The following is a 25,822-nucleotide window of genomic DNA, read 5'->3' on the forward strand; positions in this document are numbered from 1 at the left end:
ATTGGGTCCGCATGGTTTCCATTCAGTTTCCGTTCGAAAGGGGTGAAAAATGCGGAAAATCCCCATTTGGAGAGCCAGGCACAGATGTGAACTGAGCCTATAAGAGGCTTTACTGTATTGTACTGAAAGGAAGGAACAGCATTTATAGTCTTTGTATATTCCTTAGTTTGTGTTTAGTATTTACATTTACACTGTGCAAGTTTCAGCCAAATTAGAGTGTTAGTTTCTTTTCTAAGGGGGCATTCACACGGAGTAACGCCGGGCGTGTATCACAGCCGTGCACGCCGGCGTTACGGCAGACTGCCGAACACTTCCCATTCACTTCAATGGGAGTGCTCGTAAACGCCGCTGTTACGAGCGCTCCCATTGAAGTGAATGGGAAGTGTTCGGCAGTCTGCCGTAACGCCGGCGTGGCCTGGCGTTACTCTGTGTGAATGCCCCCTAAGGGTATAGTCTACACAATTAATTGCAGGCTGAAAACATTAGCTTCAGGAATTAGGAAATGTTTTTGAAACTTTTTTTTTTATACGTTTCATTTTTGGGTTTTTTTGTGGTTCAGATCCCAGAGTATAATAGGTGGAGGCCCAAGAAAGATGTAAAACATATAAAACATTTATGCCCCTTACCTCTTTTAGGCCTCCTCATGTCATCTGGGGCTCTCTCTGTCTACTCAGTGACATGTGGCCAGTGTCACCACTGAGTTCTGTGATTGGGCCTTATTGGTCACATGGGCATGTGGAGCATCATGTCATCACCAGGAGAGCGCCCAGATGCTGTGAGGAGGCCCAAAAGAGGTAAGGGAAGGTGAGTACAAATGTTTTTTTTATTTTTTATCATAATTTACCGCAATGCATGTCACGGCAGTCCCTTAATTGTTTGGTTTCTTAACAGAGTGGTTCGCCCATCTCTAGAGTTGAGTTAGAGGTTTCACCATCTTCGAAAGAAGTAGTATTCTTCTAGTAGGAGCAAGAAAAATAGTAATGGAGCTGTATATGTAAGTAATGTTTTGTCACCCTCTGGCCACCTAGAAAATCACTTCTTTCTCCCTGTAAGACTGGGTCCCCACATAGTGTAAATGCTGCATAAACATTGGTGTCTTACAGTACCTGCAAAGTGGATGGGATTGTGATTAATCCCATCCACACGTTGCAGAAAAAAATTCACAGAGATTTCAAAAACTGTTGCATTTTTGTAAATTGCTGCATGTCAATTATATCTACGGACACGCTGGTGTTCTCAGCATAGGTATAAGTGAAGTAGAAAGTTCGTAGAGTTGTCACTTTCCATGAAAAGGGCTGCAGGAAAAAAATGCACTGCATGTCTGCTGTGGTTTTTCCTGCAGCGCTTTATGGCTGCTGCTTGGGATTTGGGACTTTAGCCTAATGGTATGACCTGCAAATTACATTTCTGGGTCTGTTGGGATCACTGGATTTTGGGCCCAGGGCTCTGTGTACCCTATCTATCCCTGGCTTTTCAGTGGGTTGTCTGCCTGAAAGGTCATACAAAAATTCATCTACTGCTTGTTCCATCTGTGATGGATCTTAATGGATTTGGATGTAGAAACAGAACAGAATGATTATCGTCTAACCTCTTTTGAATGACTTCTGAAGTTGCATAAATCTACTCTGTTGTCAACATCTTGTTTTACCTTCTCAATGACACAATGATCTGATTCTTACAAGCGCTGGATGAGAGCTTCACATCTTGGTGGGTAAGGAAAGCGCACAGTTTTTGCTTCCAGTTCAAATTATTGTTGTCTGGCCTGGGGTGGGAATAGTTTTCTTCAGCTGAACAGTGACTGGAGGCCAGAGATGGAGTAAGTGATGGACGATGTAGCTGCGGCCTTTGGCTTAAAGGTTGAAACAGGTGCCTCATACCTAACCATTATAATGAGTGCTGTTAGGTTCAGGGGTCTCTGTTTGCAGAATCTGGTCACCTGGTAACAGTGTGGGGAGCTCTTTTGTCATTTTGGCATGTACTAAGGATGAAATCCTGCAGTTTGCGGGTGCTCAGCTGAAACACATCTTAGGGTAAGTTCACACTACCATTATTACAGTCCATTGCTGTCATATGTCATAGGATTACAGCAAATCGCTTTAATGGTAGTGGTAGTAATAGGCACAGACAGAACTTGCTAACCATTGACTGTGATGTAAATATTATAAAAGACGCTTTCTTTTGTCATGTTTTATTACATGGAGGTTAAAGCAATCAGACACCCGATGGAGGACGCTCTGTCTGCCTCTGTCTTTTATGCTGAAGCCCCACATTGCAAAAATGCAGCATTTTTACAGTTCATGCAAAGTGAATGAGATCGTGGCTAATCCCATCCACACATTACAGAAATAAATCTGCTGCAGAAAAGCTGCATTTTTAAAAAAATTGCAGCGTGTCAATTATAGCAGCGGATGCGCTGGCTTTTTCACTGTAGGTTTAATAAGGGGAGAAAATACAATAAGGAAAAACTAGCAAAAAAACAATGAAAAACACTATAGAAAACGTGGTGGTGGTGGTGGGGTTCCACAACATTTTTAAGCTCTGTTTATGTAGGGCCTTAGCCTCAATGCTCTCATCCTCTAATAGAAGATGGGAACGAATTGTAGTGTGAACCCATCCTTACCATTACTGCAGATGCTGGGAAACAGTTAAATAGGCGCTGTTGTTTCAACAAACATTGTGTAAATGAATAGTAACAGTGTGTATGAGAAACTTTGTAATATAATGCTTCTTTCTGCTCTTACCAATTTTACTGAATGTTTTTTTCTGGCGGAACTACACATGGGTTCTTGTAGTTCTGATTAGTACCTGTTTCTGCTAGGCACACCTTTTTGATCGCTTTCTATGGCTTGTTTGGATGGACACACGGTGACCAAAACACATCACTTTGCACATTGTGGTCTTGCAGCATTTATTTTTTTAAGGCAGAAAGGAATAAATAATATATTTATTTGTTTACATTATTTATTTTTTTCAATTGTAAAGGTTTTTTTAAAAGTTTATATGTATTTATTTTTATACTATAATAAATATGGTTGGCAATCTCATGGCAAACTTGTCCCGTAACCACCCAGATGCCTAGTAGCAGACAAGTTCTGTGCCTGCTCCAGCTCTATGTTTTACTATTACAGCGCTGAGCATTAACTATACTGGTATGACAGAGAGTGTTAAGGGTTTAAAGAATAACTTGTTGAAATTTTTTTGTAAATGAACTGTTCAGGTGAATATAATGAACTTTGTAATATATGTTATCAGAGGATATTGCTTCTGTCTCCTAAACTGCACGATTCCCAGAGAGTTCCGTCTACACTGAAGACATGCTGCAGTACTTAGAAGTCTATGGAGAGGGGAGGGGGGAGGAGGAGGGGGAGTGAATGAGATAACAGTAAGATATTTGTCTTACCGGAGTTTTTTTCACTTCTGTTCTGCTCAGTCATGCTAAGATCTGCTAAAGAACTGCTATCAAAGTGCAAAAAACAGTTTCCTTAGAGAGCTTGTGCCTGTGTTTGCTTCTCACTCACCGATTGCTCCTTCCTTCTCCATAGACTTGTATGAAATTTGATCTGTCTGTGAGATCTAACTGTTTAACTGTTTAACTGATCTGTCTGTGAGATCTAACTGTGCGATTGGCTGTGCTGTGAAGAAGGACGTCTCTGACTGAGTGTCAGAAACGCCCTTCTGACCATAGAAGATCTACGGTAGCGGGACCGTAAGCTCTTCACATCGGGCCTAGATCGGGAGAGCCGACAGTGCGCTGAACTCAGCGCACTGTCAGCTTTCCGGCAGTATATAGAACTGCCTGTGGGCAAAATGGTGAAAGGTCCTCTTTAAATGTATGGAGGCAATTTTATTTCAATTTCTTTTTCTCTTTTAAGGGCTTAAAAAGACCAGACACTAAAACAGAAAAGTATGAAAGATTCAGAAATTGTTTTAATGAAAAAAAAAAGATCACTATAGGAGATGCAAACATATTTTTTTTAATAATTTTCAATTTGTGCATTAAAATTTCAATGTAAAGGAACAAAAACTACAAAGAAAGTAGTAAACAGAAAAACTAAAATATAATAAAATTCATAGAACACCAATAAAGCTAAAATACTGAAATTTCAGAGAGTTGGAAAAAGATAAAGATTGTGAAAATGTAACAAAATAGAACAAAATAATTTTATTAATGAATTATAAAAGAGGGCGGGGGGGGGGGGGGTGACATATCACCCCTTGGGCATAGACATGTAGGAAGTAAATGCAGCTTTGAAGGACTCATAATATAGCAGTGTACTGTACAAAGAAAAGTTCCAAGGTTCGGCCATGTGTGGGAAGGGGGATTTTATGACACAAGTCCTGTGCTATTTTATCTACCTCCCTTAGTGACCACGCACGGCCTAGCCAGCCTTACTTTCGCCTACCAATCTGGGCCATTAGTTGGGCATTTGCTGCAGCCTTTGCCCTCATATTTTTGGCCTTTGCAATGTCGAATAGGATGTTCATTAGATTAGTAGGTACATCCAATGAAAGAGTAAATTGGGTCCGACGGTCACTTTTTGCCTTGTTTTGATACAGCTTGCCCTTTACCTGGGCCTGTGACAGATATCTGTATCGTGCAGCTGGAAATGTCCTTTTATCTTTCTCATTCTCTTCTTCCTCCTCTTCTTCTTGGGATAATAGGTTATCATTTGGTCCAAAGTCATAGCCCCTCTTACTAAGAACGGAATTGTCTTCTAAACTTCTCCTTTTCGCCTCCTCAAGGACTTCTTTGAGACAGCTGAAAATTGACTCTGTTTTGTAAAAGTTATAGTGAAGACTTGACCGGGCCATGCAGAGTATGAGCAGTAGCAGGAGTAGCCTAGTGTGTGGCATACTTCCACTATGCACCTATGGAAACAGAAATCTTTTTTTCATTTTAAGGACTTATGCAAAGCAGAAATACTATACATATTAATACATAAAATATAACATAATCACTATATAGTAGGTAATATGCAACTCAAGCATCCGTCTGATGGTAGAAGGTCAGTACCGATTACCACAATACCATCTCCTGCACATATGCTTAGCTTTTATTAAGGCCTGGTTCACATCTCCATTCGGTATTCTGTTTTGGGAGTCCACTTGGGGACCCTCTTAATGGAATACCGAACATGCGGTGAGCAATGAAAGTAAACGGAACCCATAGACTATGAGAGAAAAGTACTTCAAGCACTACTTTTATTCCACATGACTCGTGCGGACACTGCGCGGAAAACACACAGACCCCATTATAGTCTATGAGTTCATTGCTCACCGCTTTTTAATGCATTCAGTATTCCGTTTGGAGAGTCCGCTTGGGGAATACCAAACGCAGATGTGAACCAGGCCTAAGAATAGCATATTATATTTGTGATTAGTATAGTTCAACAGAACAATGCAATCCTAGTTTTATCCAGAATACAAGTTAGTGTGAGACTGAGGCCCCACATTGCGGAAACACAGCTTTATTTGTTGCAAATTTTGCTGCAGTTTTTAAGCTGAGAATGGCCATAAAAGGAACGGGACAGATATAGGAATTATTTCTACTTCTACATACTTCTAAATCCAATCCTGGCTTTGGCTCAAGAAACAGCAACAAAATCTGCAACAAAAAAAAGATGCGTTTCTGCAACGTGGGGCCTCAGGTAAAGTAAACCAGTCTGAGGAATTTAGTTAAAAAAAAAAGTGTGCAGATTTGATGTTATGGAATTATGTAAAACTGACAGGTAAAGTTACCATTTTTTTTACAATATTAACCACATTTTATATCTCAGTTACATGTAGCCACTTCTAATTTGTGAAAGTATCTCGAAGTCCTCTAAAAAGAGTTCAGACAATGACATTTTTACCAGATGCCTCTGCTATTCATTACCACTCGTTGCTAATATTTCTTCTTCACTCATAAAAGGAGATCTAAATTAATACATGGCATGAATTTTGCAGATTTAGATTAATTAAACTTATGTAACAGCTTACATTTTTAGAAAGCATTGTTCTTTCTTAGACAATGAAACTGATATGACTGGACAGTTGGTAATATTACACCGTATCTTTGCGTAAAAATAAAATCTTGTTATCTTAAGTGTTGTTTTTTCAGGTAATTAATTGACTTTGTATTTATTTTCTTTAAAGCCTAATCTTAAACTTTTATTTACTTTTTCATAATTTATTAGTGAAGGGAATAAACTACAATATACTTCATTAAAGGAAAGTGCCTTTGTCTTTAATCCCTTTCTGAAATCTACTGAACTAATATGGTATGTTGTATTACACAATGGAGATCCATTGGTAATGCCTGAGATCAGAACGAGAGTGATATCCCTTTAAATGCCTTTTTCAAAGATGCCTTGACTGAGATAGACATCCCCTGGAATGAGATCTGGAAGTGGTGATTCCCAGGCCTATCTGCAACAAAGATCTATTATTGTGCAGTATATTGTATGGCTGATCAGAGCCCCAAAGGAGTACAAAAATATCAGTTAAAAAAGGTTAAATATTAAAAAAAATAAAAAGTAAAAGTTCAAATCACCCGCTTTCCTGTCATCACATACAAAAATGAAGTAAAACTTTGACATATGAGGTTTCACTGTGTTCAAAAAAGCCCAAACTGCAAACTAAAACTATTTTTCCCATACAGTTAATGCTGCAGTGGGGAAAAGACATATCCAACAAAAACTATTTGGTATTGTCGTAATTGTAATGACCTGCAGAATAAGCTTCACAGAGTGGCTGATTGACTCTAGATATCAGACCGATAAATGTACTAAAACATAACCTTTATTTAACATGCCATAGAAGCTAAAAACGACCCCCACCCACAACGGGTATTTACCCGTATATAGTACAAAAACACAGACAGGGTATGATGGCTCCCCAGTCTATGATCACTACGTGTATTCAATGACCCACAGGACCTATGTCTGCACAACTATACTTTATTAGCAGACCCCATACCTCCCAACCGTCCCGATTTCCGCGGGACAGTCACGATTTGGGTGACATGTCCCGCGGTCCCGGTTGGAGGGAGGTATGTCCCGATTTCAACTCAGATCTGCGTCCAGAGGACGCAGATCTGAGTTGAACACATATGCGGCTGAAGCAAGGAGCTGACACAGGTCAGCTCCTCGCTTCGCCGCTGCCCGCCTCTCTCCCTGACACATGCGGCTGAAGGAAGGAGCTGACACAGGTCGCTTCGCCGCTGCGTGTCTCTCTCGCTGACACATGCGGCTGAAGCGAGGAGCTGACCTGTGTCAGCTCCTCGCTTCGCTGCTGCCGCCGGCTCCTGGCTTGTAGACGCGATGTACAAGCCAGGAGCCGGCGGCAGCAGCGAAGCGAGGAGCTGACACAGGTCAGCTCCTCGCTTCAGCCGCAAGTGTCAGCGAGAGAGAGACGCAGCGGCGAAGCGAGCACGTGAGCAGCTTCAGCCGCATGTGTCAGGGAGAGAGGCGGGCAGCGGCGAAGCGAAGAGCTGACCTGTGTCAGCTCCTTCCTTCAGCCGCATGTGTCAGCGAGAGAGGCGGGCAGAGAGCGGCAAGGGAGCGGAGGAGAAGGTAAGTTTAATGTGGAGGTGGAACGTGAATCTGGAGGCAGATGAAGGAGAGGACGGCATGACACTGGGGGCAGAGATGGAGAGGACATGAATCTGCGGGCAGAGATGGGGACATGAATCTGGGGGCAGAGATGGAGGGACAGGAATCTGGGGGCAGAGATGTGGGACATGAATCTGGGGGCAGAGATGTGGGGACATGAATCTGGGGGCAGAGATGGAGGGGACATGAATCTGGGGGCAGAGATGGAGTGGACATGAAACTGGGGGCAGAGCTGGGGGACATGAATCTGGGGGCAGAGATGGAGAGGACATGAATCTGCGGGCAGAGATGGGGACATGAATCTGGGGGCAGAGATGGAGGGACAGGAATCTGGGGGCAGAGATGTGGGACATGAATCTGGGGGCAGAGATGTGGGGACATGAATCTGGGGGCAGAGATGGAGGGGACATGAATCTGGGGGCAGAGATGGAGTGGACATGAAACTGGGGGCAGAGCTGGGGGACATGAATCTGGGGGCAGAGATGGAGAGGACATGAATCTGAGGGCAGAGATGGGGGACATGAATCTGGGGGCAGAGATGGAGAGGACATGAATTTGGGGGCAGAGATGGAGGGACATGAATCTGGGGGCAGAGATGGAGGGACATGAATCTGGGGGCAGAGATGTGGGACATGAATCTGGGGGCAGAGATGGAGAGGACATGAATCTGGGGGCAGAGATGGAGGGACATGAATCTGGGGGCAGAGATGGAAGAGGGACATGAAACTGGGGGCAGATGAAGGGTGTATATGAAACTGGGGAGAGATAGAGGGGGGACATATAATTTATGGGTGACTGTAGGAGGATTATACTGTGTGCGGGCACATGAAAAATTAACGAGTGGGCGGAGTCAACACAAGTGGGTGGGGCTAAATTTGCCGCGGCGCGCTATGCGCGCCGCACATTTTGTCCCTCTTTCGGTTCTTCAAAAGTTGGGAGGTATGGCAGCCCCTGCCCAGGTCAAAACTATAAAATATATAGACCCACTGGCATGAATAGTGCACTAATTAAACTGCCCTATTCAAGTTAAATAATATGAGTGATAAAGAGACACTATTGTCCCCTGCCTGTTCTAAAATGCAAACTAGTGTTGTGTGTTGCACAACAATAAGGCAATAGTGATGATCAGGCACACATACAAAGAGGCTAAAATTAAACACGTCCCTCCATTTATATTAGACATGATGAAAAATAAACACCCAGTGAGTCTGTGCAACGGGCCGTATATGGAAGGGAGCAAAATAGAAAATTCTAAAAATGAAAAATCTTTCCTTCTTATGTGATTACTTGTGTATGCACTCCTTACACAAGCAATCTCAGTTGACAATGGGCTCTATGGAGGGGCCAAGGACGAGAAAGACAGAGCTATGAGGCCATCTACAGCATTACATTAGTAATTTCAGTCAACATGACAGATAGATACTAATTCATAACAACCCATCAGTGTTGTGAAGAAGAATTGTCTCTCTATATATTGCTAATGTTTCTCTATTTGGAGAGATTTCTTCTCCCCTACCCTCTCCATAGAGTTCTATTGTACAGATTTGATCTATGGCAGAAATAAGCAGATAACTGAAGAAGCAGAATCTTTTCTTATATAAAGTATATACAAAGTTTGTTATCTACACTTAAACTATGGGTTTATAGAAAAACAATAAATAAAATGTTTGTTACACTTTAACCAGTTAAATAGCAGCCATACTAGAGTTGCATGCTGAGAGAGCTACTGGGTCAGTGGAACAGAGCTGACGTGTCATTTATCATGGAAGTTGCACTTGTTTACACTGCTCTGGAAAGAGGTTTTTTTTGGTTGATTACCAACTTCACAATCAGTAGAGGCAAAGCTGATAAATGTTGATGGGTACCTGTAGCCTCAGTTCTTTGAATGACTTGTAATAGCTGGAGTCTGTATTACAGAATTTGTATTAGAACAACTTTTATCCTCAAGCAGGTGATGTTTTTGCTACACTTATATACAACTATATCTACACTTATGTTCTTCAGAAAAACTTCTGATGGTTCATAAATAACAGATATTCAAAGTGCCCACAAAGTGGTCATGCTCTGTACACTCTATAAAAAAGTGCAGCTCCCTACAATACCTGCTCCAGTCACTGTCCACCTAGAATTTGCACAAACTACAGGTTCTAAAGGTCTACATTCATGTTTTTACTCCCAACATATGATCTGAGATTAGGCTGTGTTCATCTATTCAGTTATTCATTCTTTTATTAACGCCATTCTAAACACAAGACCACGCTCAGTAAGAATACAGGAGCGATCTAATAAAATGACAAGTGAATGTGACTATTGAAATCAGAAAAAAGAATATTACGCTATATCTTCTGTTCACTACCTAAAGTGCAGTGCTTCAGCATCATCCACTATATTTAAGGGGCGTTCACACTACCGCCTGGATTCCGTTATCAAAGTGTCCATAAAAAAAAAAAAAAAAAAAAAAAAAGGACATTAATGGACGGTAACCGATGCCTAGGTGTCTGTTTTTTTGTCTGTTAAACAAATCAGTTAAAATACATCAAAAACGACACAAAATCAACAGTTAAGGTCCGTTTCTGTCTGTTAAGTTTCAGTCCGTTTTTTGTGTTTATTTGGTTGCCGTAACACCAAATGACGACAGAGAAAATATAGAAGCAGAAAGAAGAGCTGACAATTCAGTCTGGAGCCATCTTTGGAGAGGAGAGTATTGTTTCTGTGTTCCAGTAATGCTTGTGCTGCTGCTGTAATTCGCCCTCATGACAAGTGGAGTCTATTCCAGTCTGTATGGAGACCTGCGCCAACATCTAGAGAAGTTCTATGACTACCTGCGTGTGAGTGTTTCCACCTTTGATAAACTACTTCAACAGCTGTCAACCAGACTCCAGCTGCAGGAAACTTACTTGAAGAAAAGTGCAACACCAGAGGAGTGATTGATTGTGACTAGAGATGAGCGAACATTGTTCGAATCAGCCGTTCTGAACAGCACGCTCCCATAGAAATGAATGGAAGCAGCTGGCACGTACACTTTGCAGGCGGCCGGTCGCTTAACCCCCCCGCGTGCCAGCTACGTCCATTCATTTCTATGGGAGCGTGCTGTTCGGAAAGGCTGATCCGAACAGTGTTCGCTCATCTCTAATTGTGACCCTTCAGTGAGCATGAACATTGTATTTCTCATAGACACATTTATATTTACTTTTCTTTTTTTTATTTCAAGACAACAGGCAACTTCTCCTCCATGCACTTCCAGTTCCGTCTTAGCAAATCAACTATCTCCTACATCATCCAGGATACTTGCCAGGCCCTCTGGGATTTGCTGTGTAACAAATTTATCCCACATCCAACAACAGAACAATGGAAGGATATTGCAGACAAGTTCTGGGAGATGACACATTTTCCAAATTGTGTTGGAATAATAGAAGAAAGCATATCCATATCCAGAAACCTGCAAGGACTGGCTCCCTGTTCTTCAATTACAAGAAATACTTTTCCATTGTGCTGATGGCCATTGATGATGCCCAGTATCATTTTGTGGCTGTGGACATTGGGGCATATGGCTGCATAATCTTCAAGGACTCTGCAATGGCACAGAGAATATATTCTGGAAAATTTGGATTGCCAGTACCAAAGCCATTTCCTGAAACTGATGGCATTCCTATGGCATATGTGGTTGTTGGCGATGAGACCTTCCAGATGTGCAGAAACTTTCTGAAACCAAACTCCAGCCATGGACTCAACTACCAGAAAATAATATACAAATACAGACTGTCAAGAGCCAGGCGACTTGTGGAGTGTGAGTTTGGGATCCTCATTTCAAAATGGCGTATTGTGGCGCATTTGTGATGGATTTGGTGTAAACGGTCACTAATGGACAACATATAAAATCCCATTGAAATCAATGGGATTTTTAATGGATTTGTGATGGTTCTGCTGCTGTCAGTTATTAAAATCTGACACTAGCAAAAGGACACTTCTGACAGTCTCCAAAGGTAGTGTGAACGTTCCCCTATTCTATAACTTAGACTGCAGAATAAAAGGTTATTCTCATTATTTTAGGGTGGTTTGTTGAAGTATTTATCAAAGGAGGAGAGAGCCACGTCTATGACAAAACTGCTACCACCTTGCTTTAAAGTGTTTATCCTGAATCTTGTGCCTGTGGGGTTTTTTCTTGCATTCACTTGCAAAATTTACAGATTCACAAAATGTTCCCAAAAATTTCCAGCCTTGGACAACTAACATATAAGTATATATTAGATTATCCAGAAAGGAAAGACAATATTACAGCAGTAAAAAGACAACTGTTATATATACTAATATACTGAGATCTTGCCAGAAGGCAGGGACAATGTTTGGCTAATCTTTTTTCTCTGTTGGTTTCAGTTTTTAAATGACGGACATTTGATGGACCCCATTGTAGTGAATGGGGTCCACCAGGCTGTAACTGGACCAGAACAATGGAGAGACTAGTGTGAACCTAGCAAAATGTGTATATGGGTCGCCTGACTGTCCATCAATGTTAGATAGTGGGGGGAAGAAGTACTTAGTATGATTAGCAGCTTAATACCAAAGGGTCTCCTCTGCCTGGTATTGTTCCTATAACAGTCCCCAAAGTTCCTGTCTGACTTACTAATTCGTGTGTTTCCACCTAACATAAGGAAACGTCTAAGACCTGCGTCGTCCATCAAGTCTGGCCACCCTTCCTTCTACAGACATCCTGTCTACTGACATCCTCTGCAGTAGCTGGCAGAAAGGCTACCTGAGTCTAAGGGATGCTACAGGGACTTTGGGGTTATGTGACCAAGGTGGTGACAAAGAGAATGAGGCTACTAAGATTATGAAATCCAAAGTAAAAGTTAATGGATATGAGTTCACATGAGTTTACTGCTAATTTTGTGTTTTACCGTTTGTATAACCTGCTGTGTCTACTGTGGGTCTATGACGATTGTACTCAAGAATAATGCGCTTTTATTTATAACTGTGTTTTTCTACCCTTTTAGTTTACAGCAGTAAATCCTCAGGTCCGTATTAAGCTCTAATTATCTGCAGGTGATATCCATGTGTTTTTATATTTCATTTCACACGTTATTTTAATTTCGTTATATGGAATTAATTCACACCATAATGATGCTGTAAAAAGTCCACAAGCTTTCAGCAGGAACATATTACTGTGAGTGAGATTTAGCAAAAAATAGTGCGAAGGAAAACTAGAGTAGCTGCCAATATCAATATAAGAGGTGAAACAGAGGAAAAAAACTTTGGCTTTAGCCACTGAAAAGCTGCGCTACTGTCTGGAACGCACTCCGTTATGGACGCACATTCCAAACTGAATTGGGTCACCGCAACATGAGGAACTGTATTGTGGGGTCACGGCATTAGAAAGGTTGAGAAACACCAGTATTCTGATCACTAATACAATTCATTTCAGTGCTAAGATCACGTTCATTAATCACATGTCCTTTTCACAGCTCGGTTTCAGTCATGTGAATTGGCTAAGCTGCAATATCGGAAACACTCACTGTACAAATATACCACGCTATACTTGGCAAGTACTGAAGAGGGTCGTGAGCGTACAACGGAACAAGCCTGCAGTACCTACACTCACCACTACGGATTGTACAGCAAGTGAGCAGCACGGATTGCAGTATGTAAACATTATAGAGAATTATGCTGTCTTGGTACAGGTGATTTGCAGGGGTCCTAGCAGATTTAATATTGATGGTCTATCCTAATGATAGGCCATTAATACTAGAATTTGGATAACTACAAATTCAAATTTAGAAAATACACAAAGAACATATAATGCACAAGAGTATAGTAAGCAACGGAACCTGAGTATGTTTGTTATACAAATAAGTAACAAAAGACAGAATTGTACATATTAACAGTGATACCGAACCATTGGGAACACCCCTCCCCCCATGGACCAGACCAGAGAGGAAAAGTCCCTTATGTAGTGCAAATACACTGCTCAAAAAATAAAGAGAACACTTAAACAACACAATGTAACTCCAAGCAACACTGATTGACAATCAGTTTCACATGCTGTTGTGCAAATGGAATAGACAACAGATGGAAATTATTGGCAATTATTGAGACACAATCAATAAAGGAGGATTCTGCAGTTGGGGACCACAGACCACATCTCACTACCAATGCTTTCTGGCTCATGTTTTGGTCACTTTTGAATGCTGTGCTTTCACACTCGTGGTAGCATTAGACGGACTCTATAACCCACACAATTGGCTCAGGTAATGCAGCTCATCTAGGATGGCACATCAATGCAAGCTGTGGCAAGAAGGTTTGCTGTGTCTGTCAGCGTAGTGTCGAGAGGCTGGATGCGCTACCAGGAGACAGGCTAGTACACCAGGAGACGTGGAGGGGGCCATAGGAGCAGGGCCGCCGATAGGCCAGTACTACTGCTACTGGCGTCAGGGGCCCGGCCAAATTGAAAAATGGGGGGGGGGCCTGGTTTTGGCCCGCCACCGTGTGCCGGCCCCCTGGCGCCCGCAGCAGTCATTGTATGTCCTATTTCAACTCAGATCTGCGTCCAGAGGACGCAGATCTGAGTTGAAGACATACGCGGCTGAAGCAAGGAGCTGACACAGCTCAGCTCTTTGCTTCGCCGCCACCGCTGCTACTGGCTGTGTAGACGCGATGTGATGACGTCACATCACGTCTACAACTGTGTCAGCGAGAGAGAGAGGCGCGCAGAGAGCGGCGAGGGAGCGGAGGAGAAGGTAAGTGTAATGTCATGTACACTGAGGTGGAACGTGAAACTGGGGGCAGATGAAGGAGAGGACGGCATGACACTGGGGGCAGAGATGTGGGGACATGATTCTGGGGGCAGAGATGGAGAGGACATGAATCTGGGGGCAGAGATGGAGGGACATGAATCTGGGGGCAGAGATGGAGGGGACATGAATCTGGGGCAGAGATGGAGGGACATGAATCTGGGGGCAGAGATGGAGGGACATGAATCTGGGGGCAGAGATGGAGGGGACATGAATCTGGGGGCAGAGATGGAGGAGACATGAATCTGGGGGCAGAGATGGGGGGACATGAATCTGGAGGCAGAGATGGAAGGGGGACATGAATCTGGGGGCAGAGATGGAGGGAGATGAATCTGGGGGCAGAGATGGGGGGACATGAATCTGGGGGCAGACATGGGGGGATATGAATCTGGGGGCAGAGATATGGGGACATGCATCTGAGGGCAGAGATGGAGGGGACATGAATCTGGGGGCAGAGATGGGGGGACAGGAATCTGGGGGCAGAGATGGGGGGACATGAATCTGGGGGCAGAGATGTGGGGACATGAATCTGGGGGCAGAGATGGAGGGGACATGAATCTGGGGGAAGAGATGGGGGCATGAAACTGTGGGCAGAAATGGGGGACATGAAACTGGGGGCAGAGATGGAGGGGGGGACATGAATCTGGGGGCAGAAATGGAGGGGGAGACATGAAACTGGGGGCAGATGAAGGGTGTATATGAAGCTGGGGGAGAGATAGAGGGGGACATATAATGTACGGGTGACTGTAGGAGGATTATACTGTGTGCGGGCACATGAAAAATTAATGAGAATGGGCGAAGTCAACATAACAGTGGGTGGGGCTAAATTTGCCGTGGTGCGCAAAGCGCGCCGCACATTTTGTCCCTCTTTTGGTTCTTCAAAAGTTAGGAGGTATCGGTACAGGGGGCAATGGAAAGATGTTAGAAGGTGGACGGGCGGGGGGGATTGTTGGGGCATCGGGTGTGCAGCACTGCGGAGAGGGAACTGGGGCAATAATATATAAGTTTTTAGCTGGAGAACTACAAAGCACATAATACCTCCAAAGGTATGTGTGCTTTGTATTAATAATGATGTAGGCTGCTATGCTACTAGCATAGCAGGCCGTTTGGGGGTGGGACTTTCACTTTAAAGGAGTGTTCACATTGTGTTTTTGGCCTCCCTTGCCGGGATACGTTGGTAACCAGTCACAATCAGCTCCCCACTTATCCCTGCACGGAGAACTGCAGGCCCCCCTTTTTTTTTAATGGCCAGTTCTTCGTGCAGGGATAAGTTGACAGCTGATTCTGACTGGTTACCAACGTATCCTGGCAAGGGAGGCCAAAAATGCAATGTGAAAAAGCCCTGAGGATTTATTAAGAGGGCTCTTATAAATGGTGTTGGCTCTCTATAGGTGCTTTCACACGTAGCAAATTTTACCTGCAAATAGAATCTGATTAAGCCTTGTAATGCTGCTAAATAAAGGGAAATGTAATACATAATGGATATGTCGCAAAATAAGGTAGTTTTAAAATGGCGGGGGGGGGGGGGGGCAGACACTTAGGCTGTATGGGGCCCCAAAATTCTTGATGGCGGCCCTGCATAGGAGGGCAACAACCCAGCAGCAGGACTGCTACCTCCACCTTTATGCAAGGAGGAGCACTGCCAGAGCCCTGCAAAATGACCTCCGGAAGGCCACAAATGTGCATGTGTCTGCACAAACGGTTAGAAACCGACTCCATGAAGATGGTACGAGGGCCCGATGTCCACAGATGGGGTTTGTACTCACAGCCCATCACTGTGCAGGACGCTTGGCATTTGCCACAGAACACCAGGATTGGCAGCTTCGCCACTGGCGCTCTGTGTTCTTCACAGATGAAAGCAGGTTCACACTGAGCACATGTGACAGACGTGACAGAATCCGGAGACGCCGTGGAAAGCGATCTGCTGCCTTCAACATCTTTCAGCATGACCGGTTTGGCAGTGGGTCAGTAATAGTGTGGTGTGGCATTTCTTTGGAGGGCCGCACAGCCCTCCGTGTGCTCACCAGAGGTAGCCTGATTGCCATTAGGTACCGAGATGATATCCTCAGACCCTTTGTGAGACCATATGCTGGTGCAGTTGGCCCTAGTTCCTCCTAATGCAGGACAATGCCGGACCTCATGTGGCTGGAGCGTGTCAGCAGTTCCTGCAAGATGAAGGCATTGAAGCTATGGACTGGCGCACCCGTTCCCCAGACCTGAATCCAACTGAGCACATCTGGGACATCATGTCTCGCTCCATCCACCAACGTCATGTTGCACCACAGAATGTCCAGGAGTTGGCAGATGATTTAGTCCAGGTCTGGAAGGAGATCCCTCAGGAGACCATCCCCAACCTCATCAGGAGAATGCCTAGGCATTGTAGGAAGGTTAAACAGGCACGTGGAGTCCACACACACTACTGAACCTCATTTTGACATGTCTTAAGGACATTACATTTTGATTTCCATTGATGATTTTTGTGTGATTTTGTTGTCGTCACATTGTGAGATATATATAGAGAAAGATCCACCACACAAAAATTTGGATATTACCTAGTGTCAGACTAGCAGTTTACAGGTCCTGTAATCTGACACTAGAGTGGGACCATGTATCTCAGAGGTGTGTTTCTGGTGGGACACTTATTGTAGTGCACCTCAGATAGCAAGAAGAAGGGAGGTCCTACTCTCCATATTGATGCATGTCCCTTATGATTACAGATAAAGTGAATAAAGAATATAAACCCCCCCCCAACCACACCAGTGTTAGTTCATTAGGTGTGCAACAACATTCAACTTTGTACAGAACAAAGTATTCAATGAGAATATTTCATTCATTCAGATCTAGGATGTGTTATTTGAGTGTTCCCTTTATTTTTTTGAGCAGTGTATAATGGGTCTATAATGGGTATATTTGGGTCTAATAATAAAAAGATAATAAATATAGGTGGAGGGACAACAAGGAAGAAGACAAGTTGGAAAAGGGTTGGAGGGGTTAATAAGCTTGTCATATCTGTGGGGCAAGAAGGGTAGGGAGTGGGTAGTTGGAAAATGCAAGCTGACTTGAGGGAGATGGGATACAATATTCCCCCAATGGGGAACAAACATGTAGGAATTTTGTATGTTTACCTGAGAGAATAGATCAGTGGTTCTTAACCAGGTTTCGATTGAACCCTAGGCCATATGCACGGTTCATTTTGTGTACCAGTAAAAAAAACATATAAATCTATGTCTTGAATTTGGAAAAAAATCATATTTTATTTATCACTAAAGAAGGGTTTGGTGAATGTGCATATGAAACTGGTGGGTTCGGTACCTCAAACAAGGTTAAGAACCATTTCAATAGATGAAAGTTTCTCAACAGTCATGTACCAATTCAGCTTTCCCTTGACTCTAGAAATCCTGAGTGGGCTTCTCCCAAGCAGATGTTATGGTTTGATTTCATTCTTTTTCTTAGCAACAAAACAATCCACTTGAAATTTTAAGATTATATTTTCAATACGTATATCTAATAATGCCTCTCCGGGGTCTTTTAATATGTTAATTCCAGTCACAGACTGGGTAAGATGGTAAACTCTTATCCAAAGCCTCTTTACTTTAGGACAATAGAAAGGCACCCCCAATAACAATTACTTGGGTAAGTAGGTACGTTCTATCTTAGTGGGTACTAGGTATCATCTATATAGTACATTAAAGGAGGTTTCCAACATGAGACTGCTTTGGGCACTCATACAGGTTATCTCCGAGATCTGCAACCATTGTTCATCAGAAAGGGTGGAGAGCAAATCTTCTTCCAATTTAGAAACGTAAAATAGTTGAGTGTGATAGGAAACATGGATAAGATTGGAATATAATTGTTATAACAGTCCCCTGGCATTTCAGTATCTTAAGCAAAAATTCCCCAAACTCATGAGTCTAAGGCCAGAAATGAAATGTTATAGTTATAAATAGCAATATATTTCTTAAGGTAACTTATAACGCTGTTGTAGGGAGGTGAAGGGGAAAAACCCGTGAAGGAGAGGAGATTATATACTGTATCTTAGGCAGGCTGATTGTGATGTGCTTTGAGTTTACTGTGAGAAAAGTACATTACAAAAGTTTGTTGTGGTTGGCGCAGTTGACGAAAGCCAAATGGGCCTCATTATAAGGGGGGAACATGGGGTTTCTTGTAAGAGATAGTAAAGGTAAGGCTTGTTTCACACCAGCACTTGGATTACGTCCCCAAATCCGCTTGATTGGGTTTCTGTTTTTAGGGTTCCCAAATGGACCTGAAAAAAGGAAACTTGAGCTCAAGTGTGAACCTAGAGTAAGTGAGCAGATATTAACTGCATTGAGTATTTTAAAGAATCCCATATCTTAATGAAGTGTTTGAAATCAGTCAAATTTTACAACAAACTCAACTAAAGAAATCTCATAGTCAAATGTAGCCAATATTCTACATAGTCTGAAAGTGAAACCTGAAGTGTGTATCTTTTTTTCACCAGAAAACTGGCATAAATTATGATAAATATGGCTGGGGTAATTCTCCCACCAGTGACACACACTTATTACATATATATGAGAAAATTGGTATATGGGCTTCACAAATTTGCACCTTGACTAAATAAATTGTGTAGCATTTAATGTCTCTTCAGCACTGCTGTATCCTTCTTACTGTATGTATCTGTGAGAGGATTCTGGTATTTGTTCACCACTGCGTGGTGAACTGTCTTTTCCTTTTCCCCTTGTCATATATATGTGTTTTATTGTTATTTAATAAATATTTCTATTTTTAGTAGTATATTTTGCAGTGTCTCTATGTTTTTTGGTGTGTTCTTACTGTATGGAGCCTGAAACTGCTCCTGTACATTATATTTGCATTGATTCCATATAAGGAATTCTATGCAGGATTGAACCTTACTGCTAGCTAGAATTAAGGAGGCAAAAGCAGCTCTCAGCTCTCAGTGGCCATTCACATGCTTCCCTTTTTTAAATAAGTAACTTCCTCAGTCATGGGAACAAGGCATACCGCCTCCAAATCCCATCCATGCCTCATTTTTATGACACACGTGAAAGTCGTCAGGGTCCAGAGTATGAACTATGACATACCAGTAAAACCTCCTCAGTATGGGGTCTGAAGTTGCTTACTGTGTAGGTTCAGTATACTGTATGTGACCAGGTTGTATATGGTCAGGTAGCCTGATATAGTCACATCTAATATCATGTCTGTCCCTACAGTACTGTTTATTGTACTGTATTGTATTCTGCTCTCCCTAGGTGCACTGGTTACATCATATTCAGTAGGAGGGAATGGACAGATTATTATTTCCTATTTTATGGAAATTCACATTGTATTTAAAAAAGTATTCCCATCTCAGCATTTCTGGCCATATCCATAAAGTATGTTCCTTATAAGACACACTTCTCTCCATTCATTCATTTGTGGACAAAGATTGAGCTCTAAAAACAAGATGGATGCCACCATGTGTGACCCCAGTTCTGTTATTTACCAGTGCAACTCAGCAACATATCACTGTTAGGCCCTAGTCATATGCTTTAAGCTGTTATTTCCCATTTACTAACACTTTTACTGCTACATTCTTGATCTTTTTTCTGAGATGGATGACTTGACCCTAACAAACCTTTCTGCATGGCCAGGGTTCCTCGACAAGTCGTATATTTATTAACTAATTGCAATTATGTTCTAATTAGCAGTTACATGATTTTCAGTTCATTTGTTTTTATCACCTCAACTTTCTTCTTTACTGTGTAGAATATTGGATTATTTTATTCAAAGTTTTTCTAAACTGTAGGCTCATATTAAAGTCATGAAACCTAAGAAGGAACACATATGGGATTAGTAATGAGAAAAGTGTTAAACAAACCAGAATATGTTTTATATTTTAGATTCTTAGAGGCTTTGCACAGTCTTATCATTCTCTCAGTAGCTTCATGAAGTAGTGGACTGGAATGGTTTTTAGGTGACAGGTACGCCTTTTCAGAGTTAATATGTGGAATTTCTTGTCGTCATGATATGTTTGAGGCCATCAGTTGTATTGTGCAGTGATAGGATTGATGTATAGTTCCATATAGAGATTAGTATACAGTTTCATACAGTGTTAAGCCCTAATCCACAATATAGCAAAACTAAGTAAAGAAAAATGACAGTCTATCATTATTTTAAGAGATGAAGGACAGCCAATCCAGGAAATCCTTTTTTGTTTACTACCTTATTCCATATGTGTTCCTTCATAGTGTTTATGTCTACAATATAGATCTACAATGTAGGAAATAAAAAACAAAACAAGAAAAACCATGGAATGAAAAGTTGTGTCAAAATGTTTAGCTGGTAACGTATCTATTATGGTATAAAGTAGGATAATAAAACAGATTTCAGGACAGAATTCAACAATATATGTCACCAGCACAGACTCCTTTAAATTGAGAGATCTTTGCGGCGCTCAAGGAACAGCAGTGGAGATTGATTAATATTATATTTATGCTAAAGACTATGTTATCTCAGACAGCATTGCTTTCCTCCATTGTACTTATAAGAAAGGTGGTGGAGATTATTAGTAAATGGATGGCACTCCTTGTGACTCTAAAGCCTCGCCTGCTTCTTTCAACTAGATCACATGTCAGCACAAAAGCCCTAAACTTCTTACAAGACCTTTTATACTGATGCTGATCAGAGGGGGTTTAGTATGGAGCAGGAAGCCACTGCATTAAGATACCTGGCAATAGGTTCCTCTTAGCTACAATTTACCATGTTCAATATGCTGTGCTATGTGTTAGAGGCATGTTATAGAGCAGGGGAAGCTGGGCAAATAGATTTAATTTTGCGTTAATTGAAATCCCTAAGTCTAGGCTTATGAGCAGTGCCAATGTTATCCATCATTCAACTAAGCAAATGCTTAGGGCCCCAGAGGTCAAAGGGCCCCTTCCTCATACTACTGTACTCAGTAATTTTTGTTTTTAATCTGCTATTACCTATTGGATTATTTCAAAATGAATATTGATCTCTCCTGGTTCCTCCTCTTTAGCCCAACATGCACACACACACGTGCCGTCCTGAAGCTGTTGTAACTTGCAGCAGTTCCTAAAACCACTGTATAAAGTCAATGCAAAGGCCATACAGCTGATGTGATAGTTAATTGTGGGGATCTCTAAGAGGGTAGTATGCTGTGTACAAGACCTAAGTGTGCATTATACTGTACATGTAGGCATTACAGGTTTGTGGGGGCACTAAAGGTACAGTATATTTTGCTTGGGAGCATTAAGGGGGCTGTATACTGTATGTGGCAGCAGTAATATGGTGGCCTCCATACTCAATGATTTATAGACTTCCCTGTGCGAGTGCTGTCATTTAGAGTTGGACCACCCACAAAACTACATGAATTTCTCAGCAGCTCCTGTTCTATAGCATGTTTCTGATCGGTAAGACAGCATGTACAACCTGACAGATTCCCTATATAATAATATATTAACAGTGCTTCACTTAGAGATCTGTAGGTGAAGACTTGCAGAGAGTATATATGGTACAATCAGCAAGTGGATTGCAATGATCTAGTAAAGATGAGATAAATGAAGTGAACGTGTTTATACAGTATTTCTTCACTGTAATTCAGTATAATGTTGTGCAGGAAAACTTAGTTATACAGATAACCAATATAGATAAAAGAAACATTCAAGCCCACAAAAAATGGACGAGTTTCACAAATCTTGTTATATTCCTAACTATACATAATCTAATTGCAAAGTTCAGTTTTCCCCAACTTTAGTGGCAATCCGTAGAAATCCCACTTTGATGCTAGTTTTCCTTGAATTCAGCACTTTTCTCTGACAAGATAGAAAACATTTTACACATTGCTGTGATAATGATGCCATCCCCTCTGCAGACATAAAAGGGTTCACTGCAAGTGATGAAAACTGTAAGCAGCTATCTATTATTATAATTTACAGAAAGATTTGTCTTGGTTCTCTACAGATCACTAATAGATATGATATGTAATTTGTAAATGAGGATGGGCAGAGATGATGCAAGTAAATGTGACACTAAGAGCTTACATTGTATGGGGGGAATGTTTGCTCATTAACTCATTTAAATATTTTTTATAATACATTTTCTGGGCACTATTATATGGTAGCCGCGGGTACCCCACATGGATTACTGCTAATAGCCACTCTACACCTGTACTTGCTACTACATGGTAGCCGCGGGTACCCCACATAGATTACTGCTAGTAGCCACTCTACACCTGTACTTTCTATTACATGGTAGTCGCAGGTACCCCACATTGATTACTGTTAGTAGCCACTCTGCACCTATACTTGCTATTACATGGTAGCCTCAGGTACCCCACATGGATTGCTGCTAATAGCCACTCTACACCTGTACTTGCTATTACATGGTAGCCTCAGGTACCCCACATGGATTACTGCTAATAGCCACTCTACACCTGTACTTGCTATTATATGGTAGCCTCAGGTACCCCACATGGATTACTGCTTGGAACCAACTCTACACCTGTACATGCTATTACATGGTAGTCGCAGGTACCCCATATGGATTACTGCTAGTAGCCACTCTGCACCTGTACTTGATATTACATGGTAGCTGCGGCTACCCCACATGGATTACTGCTAGTAGCCACTCTACACCTGTATTTGCTATTACATGGTAGCCTCAGGTACCCCACATGGATTACTGCTAGTAGCCACTCTGCACCTGTACTTGCTATTGTTTTAAGATGCATCACACCAATTAGTGGTGATTTGCATATAGTAATGTGACCTGGTCATAAGTATAATAGCATCCTAATACCCAGAATTTTACATTAGTGTTCACAAATGTAGCCAGTGAATAGAATATGTATATAAGTGCACTGGCATAACTGCAGAATAACTGGATATTTAAAGACTTCAGTATGAAATATTTTTAGCTTATCTGTCAGCAATGAGTTTGACAATTGTTTGTTATACAGCAAAGTTTATTGGTTGTACACAGGTGTAACGCACATGGTGTACTAGCTATTATATTGCCAGTGCTACAAGTTACATGGAATAGCTGTATACCAAAATGTGTTGGTACTGTAAGAAAAATATTCATTAATATTGTGATCTGTAGATGAACTATGTCTATCTATCTATCTATCTATCTATCTATCTATCTATCTATCTATCCATCTATGTATTTTATATCGGTATATTATCTATATCTTTTATGTATCTATCAATCATTTGTCTATGACTTATAGATGTAATATCTAACTATTTAATGTAGATATCATATATATATATATATATATATATATATATATATACATATCTTTCTATTTATTAATTAATGTATCAATCTTTTATAGCTGTTTTATCACTTGTAAATAGTCTATCTAATTCTCTATCTAAACTATCTATCTATCTATCTATTATCTATCTATCTATCTATCTATCTATCTATCTATCTATCTATCTATCTATCATCTATCTATCTATCTATCTATCTATCTATCTATCTATCAATCTGTCTGTCTATCTAGCTATCTATGTATTTCCATTACATTGATCCTAGTAATATTTCCCTGTTGTGAGCATTTTCCTATTTGTATGTTTTACTGATAATTTCATGTTTGGAACATCTTTGTTATCCTGAGGTGTACTTATCTTTTGACATATTAATGGGATGTTTTTAATGTAAAGTTTTGATGCTCCAGAAGAATTCTAGCATGTTTAGATTATTAGCTTATGTATTCAATGATATTTGCTCTAATGGATCAAATAATGGATTTGCAGACAATTATTATTGTAGGTGAATAATACGAGTGTTCCAGGGACATAAACTGCTATGATTTCTTATTTATCTGAGAGAATAGATATTGTGTGCAACTCTACTAAATGTTTTAAATGTTTATACAGTGGCTGTTTGTATGATAGATAGATAGATAGATAGATAGATAGATAGATAGATAGATAGATAGATAGATAGATAGATAGATTGTAGATAAATAACACTTTGTTCGTGCAAACAAAACTTTTACCAAATGATTTTCTGGAGTATTTTAAGCCTCTTGGTATAATCTGTGTAATTTCTTAATGTGTTCCTGCACACAAATAATAAAAAAAAGATCTCTATTTATCTATCTATCTATCTATCTATCTATCTATCTATCTATCTATCTATCTATCTATCTAAAGACTTCGAGATGCCAGGTGCTTTCTCTCCCTTCTGCGAAATGCCCAGCTAAGAAGTTATTAGAAACATTATTCTACTTTTAATGGAGAGGAACAAGTCATGTGAAAAACCACAATAGGTCTTGGTCTCTGAGAGATGAATGCACTCTGCGGAGAAAAGCACTATCCCCCCAAGCTTAGAGATGAGTTGTAGTTAAAGTGTCAGTAACAATGTGTACTCACCTGAATGTGGCAGTGCTGATGAGTGACGCTCCCTTCTCTCTGCCTCTCAGGATAAAGAAATCATCAGGAAGCTTGCCTCTGACTTGAAAGTCTGCTCCCCCTCTCTCTCACATTCCCCCTCCTCACTCTTATGGAAGGGGCTCTGATATCTTCTCTATGGAAACGCTCCCCTCTCCAGTGTGGAAAGCAATGAAATGATCACTGTGTCTCATCATGATTTGTAGACAAAGACAAGTTGTTAGAGTGAAAATTGTGATAGCCTCAGATATTCATTTAGGTAGTTGTGTACGATATGTCACAGGGGACATAACATGTTGGACATTTGTGCAGTAAAAGATTTCAGCCCTCTCTTACTTAAAGGACATAGTTATACTTTTGTCTTAATGGAAAGGTTATGTGTAACACAGTAAAACAAATTACTTTATATCTTTATTGGATATGATATATATAGTATTACTTGAATACTTTATAGTACAGGGCAATTTATCTATAGCTTAAAGATAAAAAATATTTAATGATAACTCCATGATACTCCTACTTTTATCAGAATTGTACAGTTTTCAATCCTATATTTCACTGATAGTTAACCCTCCAGTTTTCACCCAATTTCAACACTTTTAATATGGCCTCCTTACACTAGGTTCACACTAGTGTTGGGGTTTCTGCTCTTCGGGTCCACTTAGGGACCAGAAAGCATATCTGCTTAAAAAGCAGTTACCTGCAGTAACTATAGACTATAATGCTTGCAGGGCTTTTCTCTCCGCCTATTTTAAGTGGAATGGGGGACAGAGTCCCTGAACACTAGATTGCTATGTCGGCTGCCCTCTCTTGCTCAATAAGTGCCAGCTAATGCACATGCCTGCATTCCGACTCTATTGCCAGCAGACATCAAGGAGGTGCCAGCCACCCAGAACAAGTGAAGTCCCATGCCCAGAAGGTCCTGTCTCGAAGACAGGTAAGTATGATGGGTTGCGGAGGGGGTGGCTTAGTATTGGTGATGTTCCATTTCCAGAAATGTGAAAATGGAATATCACCAGAAAATTGTAAAGTGTGCCTG

General features: G+C 41.2%; 1 protein-coding gene and 1 pseudogene across 1 annotated transcript; one reads left to right on the plus strand and one right to left on the minus strand.

Moving 5' to 3' along the window:
• Positions 1–4,082: 4,082 nt before the first annotated feature.
• On the minus strand, positions 4,083–24,807 carry UCN3 (urocortin 3). Its single transcript, XM_075276268.1, has 2 exons — positions 24,766–24,807; positions 4,083–4,869 (listed from the first exon to the last, which is right to left on the minus strand). Exon 2 carries the CDS (start codon positions 4,852–4,854, stop codon positions 4,390–4,392), a length of 465 nt encoding a protein of 154 aa, XP_075132369.1. The 5' UTR covers positions 4,855–4,869; positions 24,766–24,807; the 3' UTR covers positions 4,083–4,389.
• LOC142204541 (uncharacterized) lies at positions 10,346–11,429 on the plus strand (annotated as a pseudogene).
• Positions 24,808–25,822: the final 1,015 nt, after the last annotated feature.

Source organism: Leptodactylus fuscus, chromosome 5 (genome assembly GCF_031893055.1).
Source record: "Leptodactylus fuscus isolate aLepFus1 chromosome 5, aLepFus1.hap2, whole genome shotgun sequence".
NCBI lineage: Eukaryota > Metazoa > Chordata > Amphibia > Anura > Leptodactylidae > Leptodactylus > Leptodactylus fuscus.

Bases quoted from the DNA above. Each gene is read 5' to 3' on its own strand.
- UCN3 (XM_075276268.1), bottom strand. From the start codon at position 4,854: ATGCCACACACTAGGCTACTCCTGCTACTGCTCATACTCTGCATGGCC.